This window comes from Camelus dromedarius, chromosome 21 (genome assembly GCF_036321535.1).
Source record: "Camelus dromedarius isolate mCamDro1 chromosome 21, mCamDro1.pat, whole genome shotgun sequence".
In the NCBI taxonomy this organism is placed as follows: domain Eukaryota; kingdom Metazoa; phylum Chordata; class Mammalia; order Artiodactyla; family Camelidae; genus Camelus; species Camelus dromedarius.
The window spans coordinates 20099345-20118147 of record NC_087456.1 but is presented as its reverse complement, the minus strand read 5'-3'; the positions used below and the strand labels follow the sequence as shown (position 1 = coordinate 20118147).

Sequence of the window (18803 nt, the reverse complement as noted above, 5' to 3'; positions counted from 1 at the left end):
GAATGGTGATAAGTTATTAATTAACTTAAATTTGATTATTTGAATTGAGTATTGACTGATATCTATCACTGTGTTATAGACTTTGACTTTTTTAAAGAGATCAGGACCATCTCTGAATGAAGTGATTCCTGATGGTTATAATCGATGTCTTGTGGCTGGCCTTCTCTCACCAAGACTTACTGATATTCAGCCTTCCAGCTTAAGTCAGGTGAGATGATTTTTAACTGTTGTTTCTTTTGGATCATATGTTATTAGCTTTCTATTATAAAAATCTGTTAAATAATTTCTGCGAAAGAATGTTGAGTGGTATGATGCCTACTCTGCATGTCTGTAGCTGTGGTCTTTGGTTTTGCTTAAAATTCTTCATACTTCCAGGATCCGATAGGCCTGACTTGGCACCAGGTCTGTAGGATAGGAAACGTATCATGGCTGCATCAGGCATTAGTAGAAATCATTACAACAATCTGGGAGCCATTTTTCAGCCCCAGAGAGAACAGCATAGGTGTAAGAGAATGAGACCACATGAATGGAAACCATCTTGACTAAGGTGAATCTCATAATCTATAGCAACAAATTGTGGTCTCTAATAACACCTTCCCTGGGAACTTGTTAGAAATGCAAGTTCTTGATTCCTACCTTAGAGCTGTTGAAGCAGAAACTGCTGGAGTAGAGCCCAGCAATTGGTGTTTTAATAAGCCCTTGATATGATTTCCAGTACAGTATTTTGAGAACCACTGCTCTATAGAAACCAGTATACTGTGAAAGCCTATTAGTGATTCCAAGTTCCTGCAAAACACAAGACAGTTATGGGAGTCAGACTCAGTTGTGGAAGTCAGAATCCTAATTTTTGAAATCTGAATCCAGATTTTTTTCTTGAGTCATTCAGTGTTTCTAGAGATCTATCAAACTGGCCTCTGCAGTTCTTTGCTGCCGGGTAACAGAAGAGTGGGACTGTCTATTCCATATACTGAGTTTTAACTTGTTACCTGTTTTTAACCCCATGTTTGACCACCCTTTCACCCACTTTCGTCTGTACTTGGTTTCTCCAAGAACTTAACCTAATAGGATTTTGAGAGCCATACTGACCCTATTCTATAATTTCCCTCTGTGCGGACTTTTAGGGCATGGTTTACTTCACACTGCTACATCAGTCACCTTTCTTCTACTCAGTACTGCTTTTCAAAAGTTTTGCTGAGCTGTCTTATCCCATGATGACTTCTGTTTTTTCTTTATCCTTGTTGATTTGTATCCTTTTTTACTCTTTAAAGACAAATGGTTGTGGTGTGATACTCCATTTTTATCCACAAGTAACAGGAATTACTTAAGAGAAACCTGTTTGAAGACTGGAGCACTTTACAGGAAAGCCTCATTTCTTTCATCAGCCAGATCATGTCCAAAGTATTTCACCTGAATTTCTTGGTCAACTTCTAATCCTCAGGCAGTGGGATGTTAAACCTTTCATTGATCAAATTGTGTGTTAGGAAGTAGTGCTGTAGTCAAATGGATATCGTTTTAACCATTACTCCAGTGTCTGATTTCAGTTATTGTGGTGTATGCACTGCTTCAGATTATAATTGCTGCTCTTGATCATCTTTGCAGATTTCAGTAATGAAGTCTTGCTTCATGCATAGCACTGGGTGTTGGTGCAAACAGGAAATGTTTCTTCATCTACCTGATTAATAGTTAATCCTGTTTCAGCTTGAAATAACATCCACCTGTTCAAATAGATTTTGCTGATTTTCATAATGGAACCTGAACAGATTCTACAACAGGTCCATTTTCTTTTCTAGATGCTTGAGGTTTTGGAATAGTTTTATTCAGTTTCTAAATAGGAAAGAAAAAAACCCTGGCCAAAATGACTTTTGGGCTCATGTGAAATAGTTTTGTTGATAATCTTTTTTTCATTGTAAGTATTATAGTCTTTTTAGCCCATCTATTTGGTGACTGTTCTAGAAGAATTGTTAATACTTTATGCAGAAGAAATCTGTTCTTTCTATTTAATGGGCCCTGAATAATATAAGAGTTATGGTTGATGAAACAGGATATTCTATGGGCCCATGCATTTGCATTTAAGCTAGTAAGATTCCATTCAAATGGCTTTGTGCAGCTCTGAATTAGGTTCATTAAGAGACTTCATGTAAATTTTGCCCTGGTTGCCCTGATCATAGGGCCCTTCGGTCAGGGATTGAAGCTGACTACCTTTCCCTGCCAAAAGCTTCAAATTAGTGTTATCTGGGAACTGTTAATCATCCTTGAGGAGTTCGGCACTTTGAATGCAATATTTAATTTTTTTTTTTTTACTTTAGGGAATTAATAATGATTTTTCTTCCTAATTATACATTATTATATTTAGTTAAAAGTAATGATATCTAAGTTTTGAAAAGAAAAATGAAATAATAAAAAATAACTGGTATTTTAGCCACGTGAATTAAATAAGCATTTAATGTGTTCTGTGATTATTTTAAATCTGGTAATCCAAACCATGTTCCCCCCCCCCTTACATAGGTAATAAACAAATAATTTGAATTTAGAAATTGACTAAAATATACAGAAACATGCAGATGTTCACATTTTGTTGACCATTTTTTCATGTATCTTTTTTAAAAAAACTTTATTCCTACTATTGGCCAAATTAAGCTGTATTTGTTAGTGATGCATACTAGAGGTGAAACGAAAAGAAAAGCAAGAAAATGATTCCTCAGAAAGCGGGAGAATGGTTACCATGGGGGATGGGAGGAGTGGGTGGGATTTGCTTTTGATCAGGTAGGAAGAGACAGCTTCTGGGAAATGTTCTCAATCTAGACGTGGTAATTTTTATCAGTGTCCACTTGGTAATTTGTTAGTTTGTATGTATGGTATATGAATTTTCTGATATGTATGCTTTTCTTTCATGTATCTATATATTTCTCCATATACATGAAAAGAATGTTACCATATATGTAGTTTCAAAAATTTGTCATCAGGATTTGTTCTTTAATTATATATTTATAGGTTTTACCTTTTATTGAGTTGTCTTTCTGTTTATAGAAATTCTTTGTAAAATATATAGATACTCTGTCAGATCTTATAGATGTCTTTCCTGCTATTTCCTCTTGATTGTTTTATGGTATCTTTTTATGATATTCAAATTAATATTTTTATAGTCAAATGCACTTTATAGCTCTGGCTTAAAAATGGTTTCTAACATATGAATTTTTTTTTTAATTTAAGGCTGTAATTCATCTTTTTGTATCAGATCAGGTAAAGGTTCAGTTTTCTTTTTCCCAGATGATTAGTCCAGCTGTGATATACCATTTATGAGATAGAACCCATCATATCCCTTCTCATGCTATTGAAATACCACTTTTATCTGATATTATACGTTCGTATCTATTGGGTTCTATTTCCAGATTTTAATCTTATTTCATAAATCTAGTTATCTATTTCTATGTTATTTTAGTATACTGCTCTGATAGTAATGCAGTGCCTTTTTTATCTGTAGTTTTTGGTAGTTCATAGGCATTTATCCTTTTGTATTAATTACAAGATGATTTTATCCAGAACCCCTATTGAAATTATTTTGGAAATTTTGTTATATTCACAGATGAATTTGGGGGAGAATTGACATTTTTATAATCATCTAAGTGTAAATGGGTTATCTTTCCATTTATTTAGGGTTTGTTTTATATCTATCAGTAAGAGTTTATGGTTATTTTCTAGTGTGTTTTCTTTCTATTTTTATCCCTAAATGTCGTTTTTTATGAGTAGACCATTTTCCCCATATTCATTTCTAGATGATTATTGCTACTCATTTGATATCTACTTAATTAAATTAGAATCTCTTGGATTTTCAAGCTATGCAATCAGCAAATACAGGCTTCCCCCCCATATTTTTGTTTATTACTTTATTTTCTCATAACATTTGGTAGAACCTCTACAAACTGTAGAAAAATAATGGTACTAGCAGACATCCTTGTTTTGTCACTGATTTGAATGTAAATTGTTCTAATGAATCTCACAATCATGCTTTTTTCTAGTTTGGGGGAACCCTTTATCGTATTGTATCTGCTTCTATTCCTGTTTAACTCATCTCTCTCTCTCTCTCTCTTTTTTTTTTTTTTTTTTTTTTAAGTAGAGGTACTGGGAATTGAACCCAGGACCTTGTACATGCTAAACACACACTCTACCGCTGAGCTATACCCTCCCCCATGAAATTCATGGATTCTTGAACAAGGTGTATATAATCCCTTTTTTAAATAATGGCTTTATTGAGATTTAATTCATATACCATTCAATTCAGTGTTTTTTACTGTATTTATGGAGTTGTACAACTATCACCACATTGAATCTTAGAACATTTCATCACCTCCAAAACCCTATACCCATTAGCAGTCAATTCCTTTCCCTCTCTTCTTTCCCCTAGGCTTTGGTAACCACTAATCTGCTTTCTGTCTTTATAGATAATACTTGTTATAGACATTTCGTATGAATGGAATCAAACAGTATATGGTCTTTTGTGACTGACTTGTTTGACTTAGCACAGTGTTTTCAAGGTTCATCCATGTTGTAGCATGGATCAGTACTTCATCTCATTTTGTAGCTGTGTAAGATTTCACTATATAAATATACCACAGTTTATCCATTCTTCAGTTGATAGGCATTTGGGTTTTCATTTTTTGACTATTATGAATAATACTGCTTCATATACAGTTTTTGTACAGTCATGTGTTTTCATTTCTCTTGGGTGTATACCTAGATATGGAATTGCTGGGTCATATGGTAAATATATTTAAGATTTTGAGGAGCCACCAGATTATTTTCCAAAGTGACTGTCCCATTTTACATTCCAGCCAGCAGTGTGTGAGGGATTCCAGTTTTTCTACATCATCAACAGTGCTTGTTTTCTTTTTCTTTATAACCATCTTAGTGAGTCATAATGATTTTTAATCCTTTAACGTTCTTTATTCTGAGCTAGAACTTGCCACCTCTGTCTCTGATCACATATCCATTCTTTTTCTTTTTAAATATATGGTTTAGGAAGAACAGTTAGAAGCTATATTGTCAGCAGCAGTACAGACAAGTTCTCTGGGACTTTTGACTGGATGTATCAGAAGGTGGATAACAGAAGGTAAGATTATATTTAATAATTAAAGAATACTTTTGTATTTTTAAAATTAACAGTTCATCTTTTTGGGGGGTGGTGTTTAAGTTAAACTTTATTTTGAGATAATTGTAGGTTCACATCAATTGTAAGACAGAGAGATAGTTTACCATTTACCCTCCCATCCCCTTCTTGTGAATGGTAAGACCTGGCAAATCTAGTAAAGTGTCACATTCAGGATGTCCCATGTTGTCCATGTGTATACACACCTACTACCTCTGCCCCGCTCCCCTCATTTCTAACCCCTGACAACCAAATTTATTCTCTATTTCTATAATTTTGTCATTTCAAAAATGCTCGTAAGTGAAATCATATAGTATGTTACCTCTTAGGATTGGTTCTTTTCACTCAGAAAATTTCTCTGGGGATTCATTCAGTTTGTTTGTATTACTCTCTTTACAAACACACACTTCACATGCACACATTTTTGTTCTGACCATTTGAGAATAAGTTGAAGGCATTGTGCTGTGCTTCTTTACTCATAAATATTTCAATATATATCCTTTTAAGAACAAGGATATTCACTTAGAAAACCAGTTTGCAGTTACAAAAATCAAGAAAACTAATATTAATACATGCTATTTAATCGATATATCTTTTAATCTCACTACTAATGTCCTTTGTAACATTTTTTAGGGAGAGGGAATTTAGAATCCAATCCAGAATGTGTCTTCTATTTAGTGTTCATCTTTTTACACTCTCTTAATCTTGTTTAATTCTTAAGGCTTTGTCTTTCAAGAAATTGACAGTTTTAAAGAATATGAGCCTGTTATTTTGTAGACCACCTGTCAGTTTGTTTTTTGATCTTTTCTCATGATTAAATTCAGATTCTGCATTTTTCACAGTAGCACTACATAAATTGATGTGCTCCCTAATGTGATACACTGAGAAGAAGGATATGTGATACCAGTTTGTCTCCATTAATGTTGTTCATGCTGATCACTTGGCTAGGGTGGTTTCTGTCAGGTTTCTCCATTGAAAAGTTTCATTTTTTTGTTGTTTGTAATTAATAATCATTCTTTTTTTTTCCTTTCATAATTACAAATAAGAACAACCAAATTCTGCTGCTAATTTGCGTTTTGTTCTTGAATGGACATGGAATAAAGTGGTTCTCACAAAAGAGGAATTTGACAGACTTTGTAAGTATTATATGAACAAACTAATTTTGGCTTATGATTTAAGTATATAACAACAATAATTTTTAATGATTTTGAAGTTGTAAACTGTTTAAAGAAGTCCCAGAAGAAAACAGTTTCTTTTTTTTTAACATTCAACTGACAGGATTGTTTTTGAACATTTTGCAACAGATTGTTTAAATTGGCAACATGTTGGGTATGTCCATAATAGCAGATTTCAGAATTACACCTTACTTAACTTTTGCTCTTAGGAGTTTAATTGATAAAATATGCCGATGATGGCATCAAGTATTCCAGTTAACCTCTGAACTTCGTTCATTTTTATTTAAAATATTTACAAGTATAAAGAAGCTGAAAGGCAGGGCAAAAATTCATCACCTCTGTCTTCTACTAACAGATATCATTACTCATGCCAAGTCTTGTTTATTAGTCTATTGTACACTTTGAATTTTTTGGTATCTTGTGAATATTAAACCATTATGCGCGATTAGTGCAAAATAACATTAAAGGTAAAATGATTGCCTTGTACATGAAAAAAAATTCAAGTTTCTTTAGAAGTGTGTATATATATGTATTAGTATTATTGTGTCATGATGAATGAACAAATGGACTTTTTAAAAAAGTATTTATTTAAAAGTAGGGAATTTTTAAACCAACAAAATTTAATAGGAAGACATGGGGTTCTATAGTATTTTTAGGGCATACTTAAACTGTAAACAAGAAATAAGAAATTTTAAATATTTTAGTGATCACAGTACATTTGAAGTCTGGAACACCTGATAATTCAGAATCAGGGTAAAAAGTTTTTTTGAGAGGAAAATGTTTTCAGGGCTGATTATGTAAGTTATGTTAAAAAAAAAGTTCAACTTATTTCATAAATTGTATGTCTTTATTATGCTTTGAGCATAATGTGATGTTTCAGGGTTGAACTTGGCAGCTCAGTCATTATTGCTTTGAATTTTATTACTGATTAATTTTTTTTAACTAAGAATAATTAAAATAGAAAGCATAATAGTATTTTAAATGTATTGAAAGTAAAACAGTTTGAGGAAGTATTTAGAAGTAAGATATTTGTTTTCTGATCCAATCACACATTAAATATTAATTAAATCTTATCTAAAAAGATGTAACCAAAAGCACCTAAAATAGTTTCCCCCAAAATGCACTTGTAAATTCAACCTTCAGTTTGAAATGAAAGGACAATGAAGTCTGCAATGCATTATAGCAAGCATGCAGTTGTATTGTAATTAAGTCTTACTTGAGTCTTAATTTTAGTGTCTCACTATTGAAGACTGGAGGTAAAAGAAAGAGTTCTTATAAATAATAATCGCAAAACAACATGGTACATAAAAGATCTGATATAAAACATTTTTTGAAAGATACGCATTTAATGAATATAACTGATTTCTATTGAATCTAAAGTTGAATGTATCACTTTCCTCCGTGCTCACCTCATTCTACATTTTTGTATTCAGGCAGGCAGGTAATTAGGTTTCTTCATTGATTTCGACTTGGAGGAGGTACCGGGGATTGAACCTGGGACCTCTTGTGTGCTGAGCATGTGCTCTACCAATTGAGCTATACCCTTCCCCTTCATTCTACATTTTTAACAGTAATTTGTATTTTTCCCTTCTAAATTCCTTGCGGATATTTGTCACTTGAAGCTTGTCTTTGTAAATCTTATGATGTATAGAGTAATTCTGTGGTTAATAGGAATTTGAAGTATTTTGCATTTGTGGTTATGATTAATTTAGATTTACTGTGTCAAAACTAATCATATATTTTATCCTTAAAAGGTGCACCATTATTTGATGGTTCATGTCATTTCATTGATCCACAAACTATACAGTCCATCCAACAGTGCCATTTACTTCTGAGCAACCTTCATACAGTCTTAAGCTGTTTTGCAACAGAAGCCCAAGAAATCACTGAAAGAGGTGTGCTCTTTGTCTTATGTAAATGAATATTTTATTGAATTTTACTTCTTGACTTTGAGAAAGAAAATATTTCCTATAAGAAGGATCATTGGGCAGAGAGGCCATTATTTCTCAAATGCTGAAATTTTTTGTTTTTTAAATGATAAGCTACAGAATGTTTTTAGATGTACTGTGAGCCCATGATTAAATAAGCTTGGGAAATTTGAAGGTTAAATGTAAGGATTTTTAAGGTAATGTACGAATAGCAGAACTTCAGATTTTAAAATTTTATGTAAGTTTTTATTTGTAGAGGTGGTCATTGTAATTTTCATCTTTGTTTTGCCATTTAAACAAAATAGCCAGTTTCCTTTAAAGTCCTGGTTTGAACAACCTGTATTAATGATACTGTACTAGTTTGTATTAATGTATAAATTTGACTACTGAAATTAGCTAAATGGAAGTGTAGCTAATGTGGAAGCATATTTACCTGAAATATCTATTTAATCATTGAGTTATTTTAGCATTTTGGAGATTATTTGTTCAGGCTAAGTTTGTTTAAAAATACATATGTATTGTTAAAATCACCAAGGAATTAATTACTTTTTTTGAGAGCAGTTGAGTGCCTTGATTTTTCATTTGTGGTTGATAAAGTAAAAGCTAAACAACTGTTTTTAACTCTTTACAGGACTTATGGACTTGAGCAATAAGTATATGGTTTCCCAGCTCATCTGTCAGTATGCACAAGTGGTTCTTTGGTTTTCTCATTCTGGGCTGTTACCAGAGGGCTTAGGTAAAATATTTACTTGATACATATTAATCGAAACCTTCTTAAATCTTTGTAATTTTGTTGTTGTGTTCTAATATTGTCATGTTCCTTTCTTCTACCACTTAAGTTTTCTTCTGTTCTTACCTTCTTTTCTTACATTCTTCCTTACTTTGTATCTTCAGTGCCTCACTTCACGCCTGATACACAGGTGTCCATACATGTTTATTGGGTTAGAGGGAAAGAATATTTGACAAAATATGGCTTCTGAAAATGGGTTCAATATCACCAGCTATAGTTTAGATCCATAGAACTAGAAGTTTTATAATCTAATTTGCTGATCTTTTTCACTTTAAAGATTCTTTTAATATGGTTGCTAACCAGTATTATTTGCCATCAATTAAATATCTTCTTTTATCTAATTATTCATGTTAATACCAAGAATTATAGAATTTAAATCTTAACTATATTTGTTTACAACATCCTTCTAAAGCCTTTAATTCTTGCATTTCCAGGAAACACATCAGATTTACTTAGAAGTGCTTCTGCCACTGTGCATAATTACTGTTGATCTTATACTTTCATAATTCTCTTAGATTTTCACTTGAAGAAATAGTGAGCTTGCTTGCTTTTAAATTGTCATTTGTGCCTAAATGAGTAAAATCATTTTCTAGAATAGCTTTTCCAGGGATTTAAGCCAGCATCCTGTTGTCACAAACTTTGATGAGATACTCAGTTTTCTCAGTGGTGCCTCTGTTAATAAAAGGGCATGTAGTGTTCTTTTATTACTTTAATTTAGGAAGTCTGCAAATTAAATAAGATTATAAAATTATAGTAAAATATCAAAAATATCAATGTGTGTAACCTTAAGTATTGTTGGGATATTTTGGAAATATGACTAGCTTTTTTTTCCAACTTTTAAAAAACATCTAGATGATGCTGTGCAGTTGTCAAGGTTATACTACAACTACCCTGTAATTCAGAACTACTACACCAGTCGTCGACAGAAATGTGAGCGCTTATCAAGGTATAGTACATCCAGAACCTTCAGAAAGCATTTTAGAAATTACTTGTGTAAGAAGTCAAAGCTTTCTCAGATGGAACAGAATTCATCATGTTATAAAAGGATTAAATGGAAATAAATGAATTTGTCATCAGTATTACTATTTTAGTTGTAATGTTTGCCTTGACCTAATGATTACACCTTTATTTGAAAACTTGAGTATAGCTATTTATTATTTCCTAAATAAAATGACTTACCATGATTGATTTATTAGAAGAGATTCTATAATTTAATTATGTATTTTTCCTGAAAATTCTTACTCACAGATTCCCAAATCTTGATTCCAGGTTTCTTATGTCAGAATCTCTTGGAAATCTATATAAGGCTGTGCCAGCTGTAATTTTGATGCATGGCAAGTTTTGCGATCCAGTGCTTTTGAATAATCTAGGATAGTGAGCATGGACTTGGAAGATATATTAGGCATATTTTAAAATTTTATTATTTCCTAAGTGTATGTCCTTGAGTAGGTTGGCTAAGCTTTCTAATCATATTTGTCAGATAAATTACAAAATCAGTATAAAAATGAAATAAAACATCATCTGCAAGGTACCTCTTATTGTGCCTGACTCATAAGAAAACTTCATTCAGTAAATAGTAACTCCTGCTATTATTAATATTAGATGAGGAAACAGAAAAGGTCAGTATCTGCTTATTACCTTGTAGGTGCTCAATAATATATATTTTTGAAGGGATTACCGAGGTTAAAAGACTAGTCCAGCTGATGAAACTGAAAATATAACTGTTTGACTGTGAGCTGCAGTATTACTTTCTCTGTACTGAGTTGCCATGCTCTTTGGTAGTCTTCTCAAGATGGTAAAAAGTAAACAGCCTCAAGCATTTTCCTGGCTAGACCACGTTCTCCCTTGGAACCTGACCTTTGGTTAGTGCTGATGACCAGACTTGAGGCTTCTTCAGGGTTTATGTGACTAACTCCTCAATATCTGGATTTGTAATGATGGGATCCTGTCCTCAAATCTCTTCTTTTTGGTAGTTGAGATCATTACTTTTAAGAGTTTGGTGTGTATTATCTTAATAATAATATTTAATTAACAATAATACTAAATAATCTTTAATGTTGCCCTTATTACAGAGGGAAGTGGAACCCTGATTACTTAATGATTGATGGAATGGTTTCTCAGTTAGGCGATCGAGTGGAGAAGTTGTGGAAGCGGGATGAAGGAGGCACAGGAAAATATCCTCCTACTAGTCTACATGTAGGTTTGCAATAATACGGTATCACTTAGTCTCCAGAGTTGGGGTGGGAGAGGGAGACATGCTTAACTGTATTTTTCATACCTGGCACAGGCTTGGGAACGGGAGCATAAATGAACAAATATATAACATGCACCAATTTTTTTTTAATAGGCATTACTTGACATATACCTACTAGACAACGTTGCCGAAGCAAGCAAGCATTCTGTTGTATCCTTTAAAATTTTATCAAATAATTCATGTATTACAAAAGTCATATAGTTGCAGAGTAGTAGGAACCTTAAACACTAATCCATTCTCAGTTACACATTTGAACTTGTTTTAAAGGAAGAGTTCTTAATCCAGGATCTGTTTGTTGGATTTAGATGGTCTATGGTTAACCCAAAACTATGCAAAATTTTGTTTTATGTTTATTTTTCTAGGGATAAAGTTAATGGCTTTCATCAGACTCACACAGCTGCTCTAAAGCACTGCTAGCAAGTGGTCATTCTAAATGAGATTAATTTATATGCTGAGTATGAATTAAGTTAGCTTTATATTTCTTAGGCTTTGTGTTTGAGCCTTGTGGTCTTTTAAATAAGATCTTCGTACTAATGTCACTTTCTTAGTCGAAATGTGCAGTTCTGTTCATAATTTATGAGATAAATGATGTGTTTGCTTAAGCTGCCAGGTTTTGCTGGGTAACTGAAATTTTGTTTATAACTTCGTTTCTTTAATTTCTTAAGCCACTAACTTCATAAAGAAAGTATGCTTTAGTTCTTTTCCTTTGTGGTGGTACTTACTGAGAATGAATGAAGTTGTTTGTGGAATTGGCTGTACCCACATTTAATAAAACTTTAATTCCATAGCTGGACGTCCACAGCAGCTTTTCTGAACACTAAAAGAAGTCGCTTACGACATTTTTCTGATATATTCTATTGCTGCCTATTGCAGATGTATACATAGGAGTTTTTCTTTTGTTTATTGTCCTTAATCTTTTTTTTAAAGACCATTTATTTGCTACTTGATATTATGTATTCCTTTCCAAACAAAACGGATACTTCCATCGAATCATTTCCAACTGCCTTTGCCATTTCTTGGGGCCAGGTTAAACTTATCCAAGGGTTTTGGCTGATAGATCATAATGACTATGAGGTAAGTCTGTAGTTTACTTAGGATATATGCTTTTGTAAACTATTACAATTTTAGAAAAATACATAACTGGATTAAATTTGGTATTAAAGATATGATACAATCTACTTTAAGGATTCAGTTTAATCAGTACCTTCACCAAGCACCATCTTAGGCAGTAAGAATATTCAAAGATAAAATAGTTCAGTACCCCAGGTTCATTGCTATCTAAAGGAGGAAACAAACAAGTAAACAATTACTAATAGTGCACATATGGTGATTGTTAGGTTAGAAATGTGTTTGGTGTGTTGGGTTAAATAGAGAAGGCAGGATTTGGCATTGATATATGAAATTGGTGATGGAAAGATTTTATATAGTTAGCTTAACAAGGTATCAGAAGTGTGAGGCTTTGATAAAGCTTTTATTTAAAATAAAGCATACTATATTTCATGTATAACTGAAAAATTGTGCTCTACGCTGGAATTTGACAAAACATTGTAAAATGATTATAAATCAATAAAAAGTGTTAAAAAAAAAAAAAAAGCATACCATTAAGTAGATCTTTTCAGCTATATTTAAACTGATTTTATCTTGATTTAGGTAAGTTTGGCACATTACCTTTTTTTTTTCCCGTCTAAATGCAAAGCATTATGTTTGTAATAACAAATTTTCATGTCCTTTTTGCAGAGTGGTTTGGATCTTCTGTTTCACCCAGCTACTGCAAAACCCTTGTCATGGCAACATTCAAAGATTATTCAAGCCTTCATGAGTCAGGGTGAGCACAGACAAGCCCTCAGATATATTCAAACAATGAAGCCAACAGTGTCCAGTGGTAGTGATGTTATCCTTCACCTCACTGTTTTGCTTTCTAATAGGTAAGTACATATTTTGAAAGTACAAACTCTTGATCATATATGTTAATAAAATGGAATTGATGACCTAGACAGTAGCAGTATATATTTTGCCTTGGTTGCATTACACAATATTCTTATGATCTTCATCTTTCATCATTAAGAAAAATGTAAAGCAGCTTTTATCTGGAATAATGTGAGTAAAAGAAGTACCTTGAATAAAAGGGAAAACCAAACAGAAGTTTAAAAATAATGTTTGTTGCTAACTGACAATGTTGACAGTCTCCTGCATAGATAATTGAGGTTTGGGTATGCTGAAAAGCAGACAGAAATATAGAGGAAGAATGAAGTTATGTTGAGTTGATAAATTATATTCTTTGAGGGTGTATTCTAATGATGATATACGCTTGTTAGTCTTGATTGCTTGGGTATTGCAGTTCTTTGCATTTTATTTTTATTGCTGCATCGTTAAAAAGAAAATCTTGAAGCATCTGTTTAAAAATTTTTTAAGTATCAGATTTTGTAACTTAATAACAGGTTTGAGCATGTGCTATCTTTATTTTTCTTAATTCACTTCTCAGTGTTTTAATGTTCTCTGATTAGTGTGCTATATATTATAGCAGTACACATATTGCTATATAATATTTGTCATCTATAGTAACTGTGACACGTTAAATGGCATGATTGGAAATATAGTGGTCTGGTTATTGGATTTTCTAAGTACCTAATTAGTTGGGAAAATTGCTTGAGGCTGAAATTTCTTACTAGATTGTGACCAACAATTTGTACTAGTTTTTTTTCAATCTTACTAGTTGAGTCATTTTTATATTTTTAGAAATAAGTCACTTTACTCACCCCAAGTTGTCATTTATGAACCATACATCACTTCAGTGTCAGAACTCTGAAAGTTAAGTTTTCTTTGTTCTTTTTAGTTTAAACAATATTTCTAAGGGGAGAGGGTTGTATCTTTACATTTCAGACAGACGAAAAGTTCTGCAGTTTAATAGTAAATTGGTTAGACATGTAGAAACTTAGCATCCTCAAAAATACTGAATTAAGTACTTTTTGAAATAATTTGGGTTAGCAAAAGTGTTTGGCTAAGCTGAATAAATCAGGAATAAAAATAAGATATAAAGAAGCTAAAAGAGGTAAATGTTTAGTAAGTGAGTTAAGAGTTGTAGTATTTGGTAAGCAAGCAGCATGTAAACTTTTTTCAGTTGCATATAAGTTTCTCACTCTTAAGTGACTTTAAAGAGGTGGTTCTTGAACATCAGTGCTTTTACATTAGAAGAGCACATGTTTGGAGTTTGGGGGGAAAAAAAACTTTGAAAGATCGGTGGTTTTTCTCTTTGATTACATTGTCCTTTAATTCATCCATAGTATGCTTCTCTGATTTGCCAGATTCTCCTCTCCCTTAGCCATAGCAAATATTATGTAATAATGTTTACAGGGACTAGGTATAGCTCAGTGGTAGAGCTTATGTTTAGCATACTCAAGGTCCTAGATTCAATCCCCAGTACCTCCATTATTTAAAATTAAAAAAAAAAAAACTTAAAAAAAATGTTTCCAATAATATAATTTCTATATAAATATAATTTTGAAACCTTATTTCTCTTAAGTATAGTAATGCCTCAGTTATCCAGTCCCCGGAAAACTAGCATCATTGTGTCCTTTATAGTAAGTGCAGAAATAAAAACAATGAAACATTCAGTGTCATTTGTGGGATAGCATGTTTTCAGATTCAGTAAGTGTTTAAAATAATTACTGGTCCTGTAAATGGAGAATTACTCAAATGTTCTTAAAGAGATAGAACACACTATTAAGACAAGTAAAAGTAATGGGAATTTTTTTATTTTTAAATTGAGATATAATTGACATACATTATGTTAGCTTCAAATGTAGAACATAATTGTTTGAATTTGTACACATTGCAAAATGATCACCACATAAGTCTAGTTAGTATTTGTCACCATACATAATTACAGATTTTTTTCTTGTGATGAGAACTTTAAAAATTTACTCTCCTAGCAACTTTCAAATATGCAGTACAGTATTTACCATAACTTACTTATTTTATAACAAGAAGTTTATGCCTTTTGACCCTTTACCCATTTCACCCACTCCCCACCCGTGCTCTCCTGTGGAAATCACAAATCTCATCTCTTTTTTTGAGTTTTTGTTTTTGTTAGATTCCACATAGAAGTGAGGCATTTGTCTTTCTGTCTGACTTATTCACTTAGCATAATGCCCTCAATGTCATCAATGTTGTTGCAAATGGTAAAATTTAATCCTTTTTTTTTTGTGGATTTTATTGAGAGTAAGAAAACAGCACAGGAAGAGGCTGCTTTCGTTTTGAACTGACAATTTTTCAGAAAGACAGCCACATTTCATTGCTTAGGATGTCATGCAGCTACATATTCTGCACTCTGCTTTTATCAGAAGGAAGTAAATGACAAGAAAATATGCTGATTTTTAGGGATTTTTCAAGAAAGCAGAGTTCTCGGGTATGTCCTGTGTTTAGTGTGCCATCACCTAATTTCCCCAAATACCTCCATCTCTAATCCAACAGAATGATTAACCAACCACAGTGTCCTTGAAACATGAAAAAAGGCTAGGCTTGAAAAGTTTGAACTAAAAATAGGAGAAGTCAGGCTACACAGTCGTCTTTCTAACACCCATATGCCATGATTGCATAGTGATAGTTAAAATAGCTGAAAAAGTTTTAATCAACCATCAAAATATGAATCCCCTCCTCAAGCACACCCCCTGATAGATAAGTGAGGTAGGTGTTGCTTGGCTTTCCAGCTATTATTTGAATTTATATTAATGATGATATTGTTTATTAATTAATTTACACCTTAAAAAAACAATATTGTAATGGCTTCTGATTGTAGCACAGATGATAAGAGCAACCTTTGGACTCAAATTAATTCGAATTTATACCTAAATTTTGCTGCATTCTAAAATATGATGAAAAGCAGTTCAATTATCATCTCTGAGCTTAAGTTTCCTCATTGGTAAAATGAGGATAATAATGACCACCTTGCAAGATTCTGAGGGTTAAATTGCACAGCCAGTATTATAGTTGTAAGTAGTAAATCAGAGCATTAGTAAATGATGTTAGTGATTGACTTTTTGGCAGATAGGTTACTTGCAGAGTAACCATAATGTACAGTACGTGATAGACTTGAAGTAAGAACTTAACATGAAAGTACAATACAGCTGGAAAACCCTTTTGTATAGGTGTAATCATTGTTTTCATTTTTTTCTTTCCACTTTCTGTGGGTTTATTCTGCTGTGCTTTTCAACTCAAGTTGGGTAATTTCTCATTTTCAGCCTTTTATCTTTACTAATACAAAAATATAAATCTGAATGTTCTATATATTGCTTTGGCATCATCCCACAATTTTAAAAAATTATCTAAGTATTTAAAATTTTTCTTTATGTTTTTCTCTTTCTATTAGTTATTCAGAAATTTTAATCTACAAATGGGTGTTTAAAAATTACCTTGTTCTTTTCTAACTCGGTTGCATTGTGACAACATAATGTGATCGATGTGGTGCCTGTACTTCAAAAAATTCAGGAAGACTTTGTATTCACTGATAAGTAGTCAGTGTGTGCCTCATTTATTAGGTGAGGTGTCAGTATATTTGCCTAAAATATCAAGTTCGTTCATTATGTGGTTTTAATCTTTCTGTGTCCTTAATAATTTGTGTGTGTGTGTATGTGTGTGATCTCTTAATAAGTTATAAGAAAGGTATGCAAGTTGCCTCCTCTAATGAAGGATGTATTCATTCCCTATAATACTGCTAACTTTTTGTATTCAGAATATTAGATACATGAGTTTTAAACTGTTATTTTTTTAATGACTTTAACGTTTTTTTATTATAGCATAACCTTCATCACAAGTAACTGTTAGTGTAGCTGTACCAGTGTTGTTATTTATGGTATATCTTTTCCTAATCTTTTAAGTTTTACACTAATCTCTGGAAATCAATAGTTGCTTTTTTACCTGTCTGGGATTTCTTTTTTTTTCATTGTGATCATCATGATGCATTTCAAAAGTTTGTTTGTATTCAGTCTAGCATTTTTAAGCTTGTCACAGGAGTGTTTTTTCAGGCTATCTTTTTCGCTGTATTGTCCCATATAAGTCCTTATTGAAATAACTTCTACTATCAACACCCTGGTCTAGCCTTTCATCAATTGAATTGGTTTTCTTACTGCCTTTCTACCATAGGAGGCAGGAAAATAGTGGGAATTTGGGACTTACTTACTTTAAAATTTATATAACTGTTGGCCCAAAATGGAGTATCCATTTCTTGAAGTTGGAGGTAATTATATCTTCTCCTGTTATGGTAGAAACTGGGGGAAAAAATATTATCATTTGTTTTTATTTTCAGGTATGCTCAGTTATTACATTGATATTTAATAAGTCATAAATAAATCAGTCTTACTCCTACTAGTATATCTGCTCGACTGGGAGTGGATATCATATTTTAAAGTAGAAAACTTAAAAAACATATGCATGGGCTGGAGGGAAGGAGGGTCAAGAATATGGTTTTGTTTTTGAATTGTAAGATACTTACCTGCTTCTTTCTAAAGGTACAAAAAGATAGGCAGTGAATTCCCAGCCCCCAAGCTTCCTCCCAGTTCCCAAAGTTAATAATTTCTAGTGTATTGTTCTAAGATATTCTGGATATACTTAAGCAAATGCACATGTATGTCATCTGCCTTGCCCCCTTTAAAAATACAAATAGCATACTATGCATCTTTCTGCAATATACTTTTTTTTTTTGAAGTATAGTCAGTTTACAATGTTGTATCAATTTCTGTTGCACAACATGTTTCAGTCATACATACACATTGGTTTTCATATTCTTTCTCATTATGTGTCACCACAAGATATTGAATATAGTTCCCTGTGCTATGCAATGTACTTTTTAAGCTAATTTAGTTTGGAGTTCATTTCATTATAGTACATGAAGAGATTCCTTATTTTAATTATTGCATGGTAGTTCATTGTGTGGATATACCAGTATTTATTTATCTGGCTTCCCTTAGTGAATATTTAGGTAGTATTAATCTTTTGGCATTTTAAACACTGCTATGTTTGAGTAACCATGCATTCTGCAGAACTACAAATTTTGTTAAGATAAAATCCTGGAAGTGGAATTACTGGGTTAAAGGATATTTTGCAGTTGTAATTTTTGGTAGATAATGACATGTTGCCTTCCATGAGTGTCGTGCCAGTTTATCACCCACCACCACCCATCATCTTATGCTGTGCTCTTTAGTTGGGTATTTATCCATCTGCTAAGTGATTAATGGTAATATTAATGTGATTGGTCTCACTATGGCAATAAGAGAATGTATCTTTTCATAAAGAGCTATTCCTTTTATGAAGTCAGAATTATCAATATTTTTATTTATGAATTTTGTGTCTTTTTCACTTCATTATTATTATTTAATACTCTCATTGTTTCTGCTACCACTTTTATGGTTTTTGTTTCAATCATTTAAATTTTTGATGCATTTAAAAGTTTATTTTGGTATAAGCATTTTTGTAAGGAGCTTCCAGAATATACAAAAGTAGAATAGTATTATGAAGCTAC

The 18803-nt window shown here is 32.4% G+C and overlaps 1 protein-coding gene and 1 pseudogene across 2 annotated transcripts in view; one reads left to right on the top strand and one right to left on the bottom strand.

Moving 5' to 3' along the window:
- The window catches only part of AHCTF1 (AT-hook containing transcription factor 1), a 79943-nt gene that overhangs the window by 35585 nt on the left and 25555 nt on the right, over window positions 1–18803 (top strand). For both annotated transcript variants that reach the window (XM_031438487.2, XM_031438488.2), the window contains exons 12-21: window positions 80–208; window positions 5017–5107; window positions 6190–6279; window positions 8073–8213; window positions 8878–8982; window positions 9889–9982; window positions 11109–11232; window positions 11384–11440; window positions 12218–12364; window positions 13028–13215. In XM_031438487.2, coding sequence (XP_031294347.2) covers window positions 80–208; window positions 5017–5107; window positions 6190–6279; window positions 8073–8213; window positions 8878–8982; window positions 9889–9982; window positions 11109–11232; window positions 11384–11440; window positions 12218–12364; window positions 13028–13215 — 1166 coding nt within the window. The remainder of the gene's footprint in view (window positions 1–79; window positions 209–5016; window positions 5108–6189; window positions 6280–8072; window positions 8214–8877; window positions 8983–9888; window positions 9983–11108; window positions 11233–11383; window positions 11441–12217; window positions 12365–13027; window positions 13216–18803) is intronic.
- On the bottom strand, window positions 1263–4901 carry LOC135318812 (polyribonucleotide nucleotidyltransferase 1, mitochondrial-like; annotated as a pseudogene).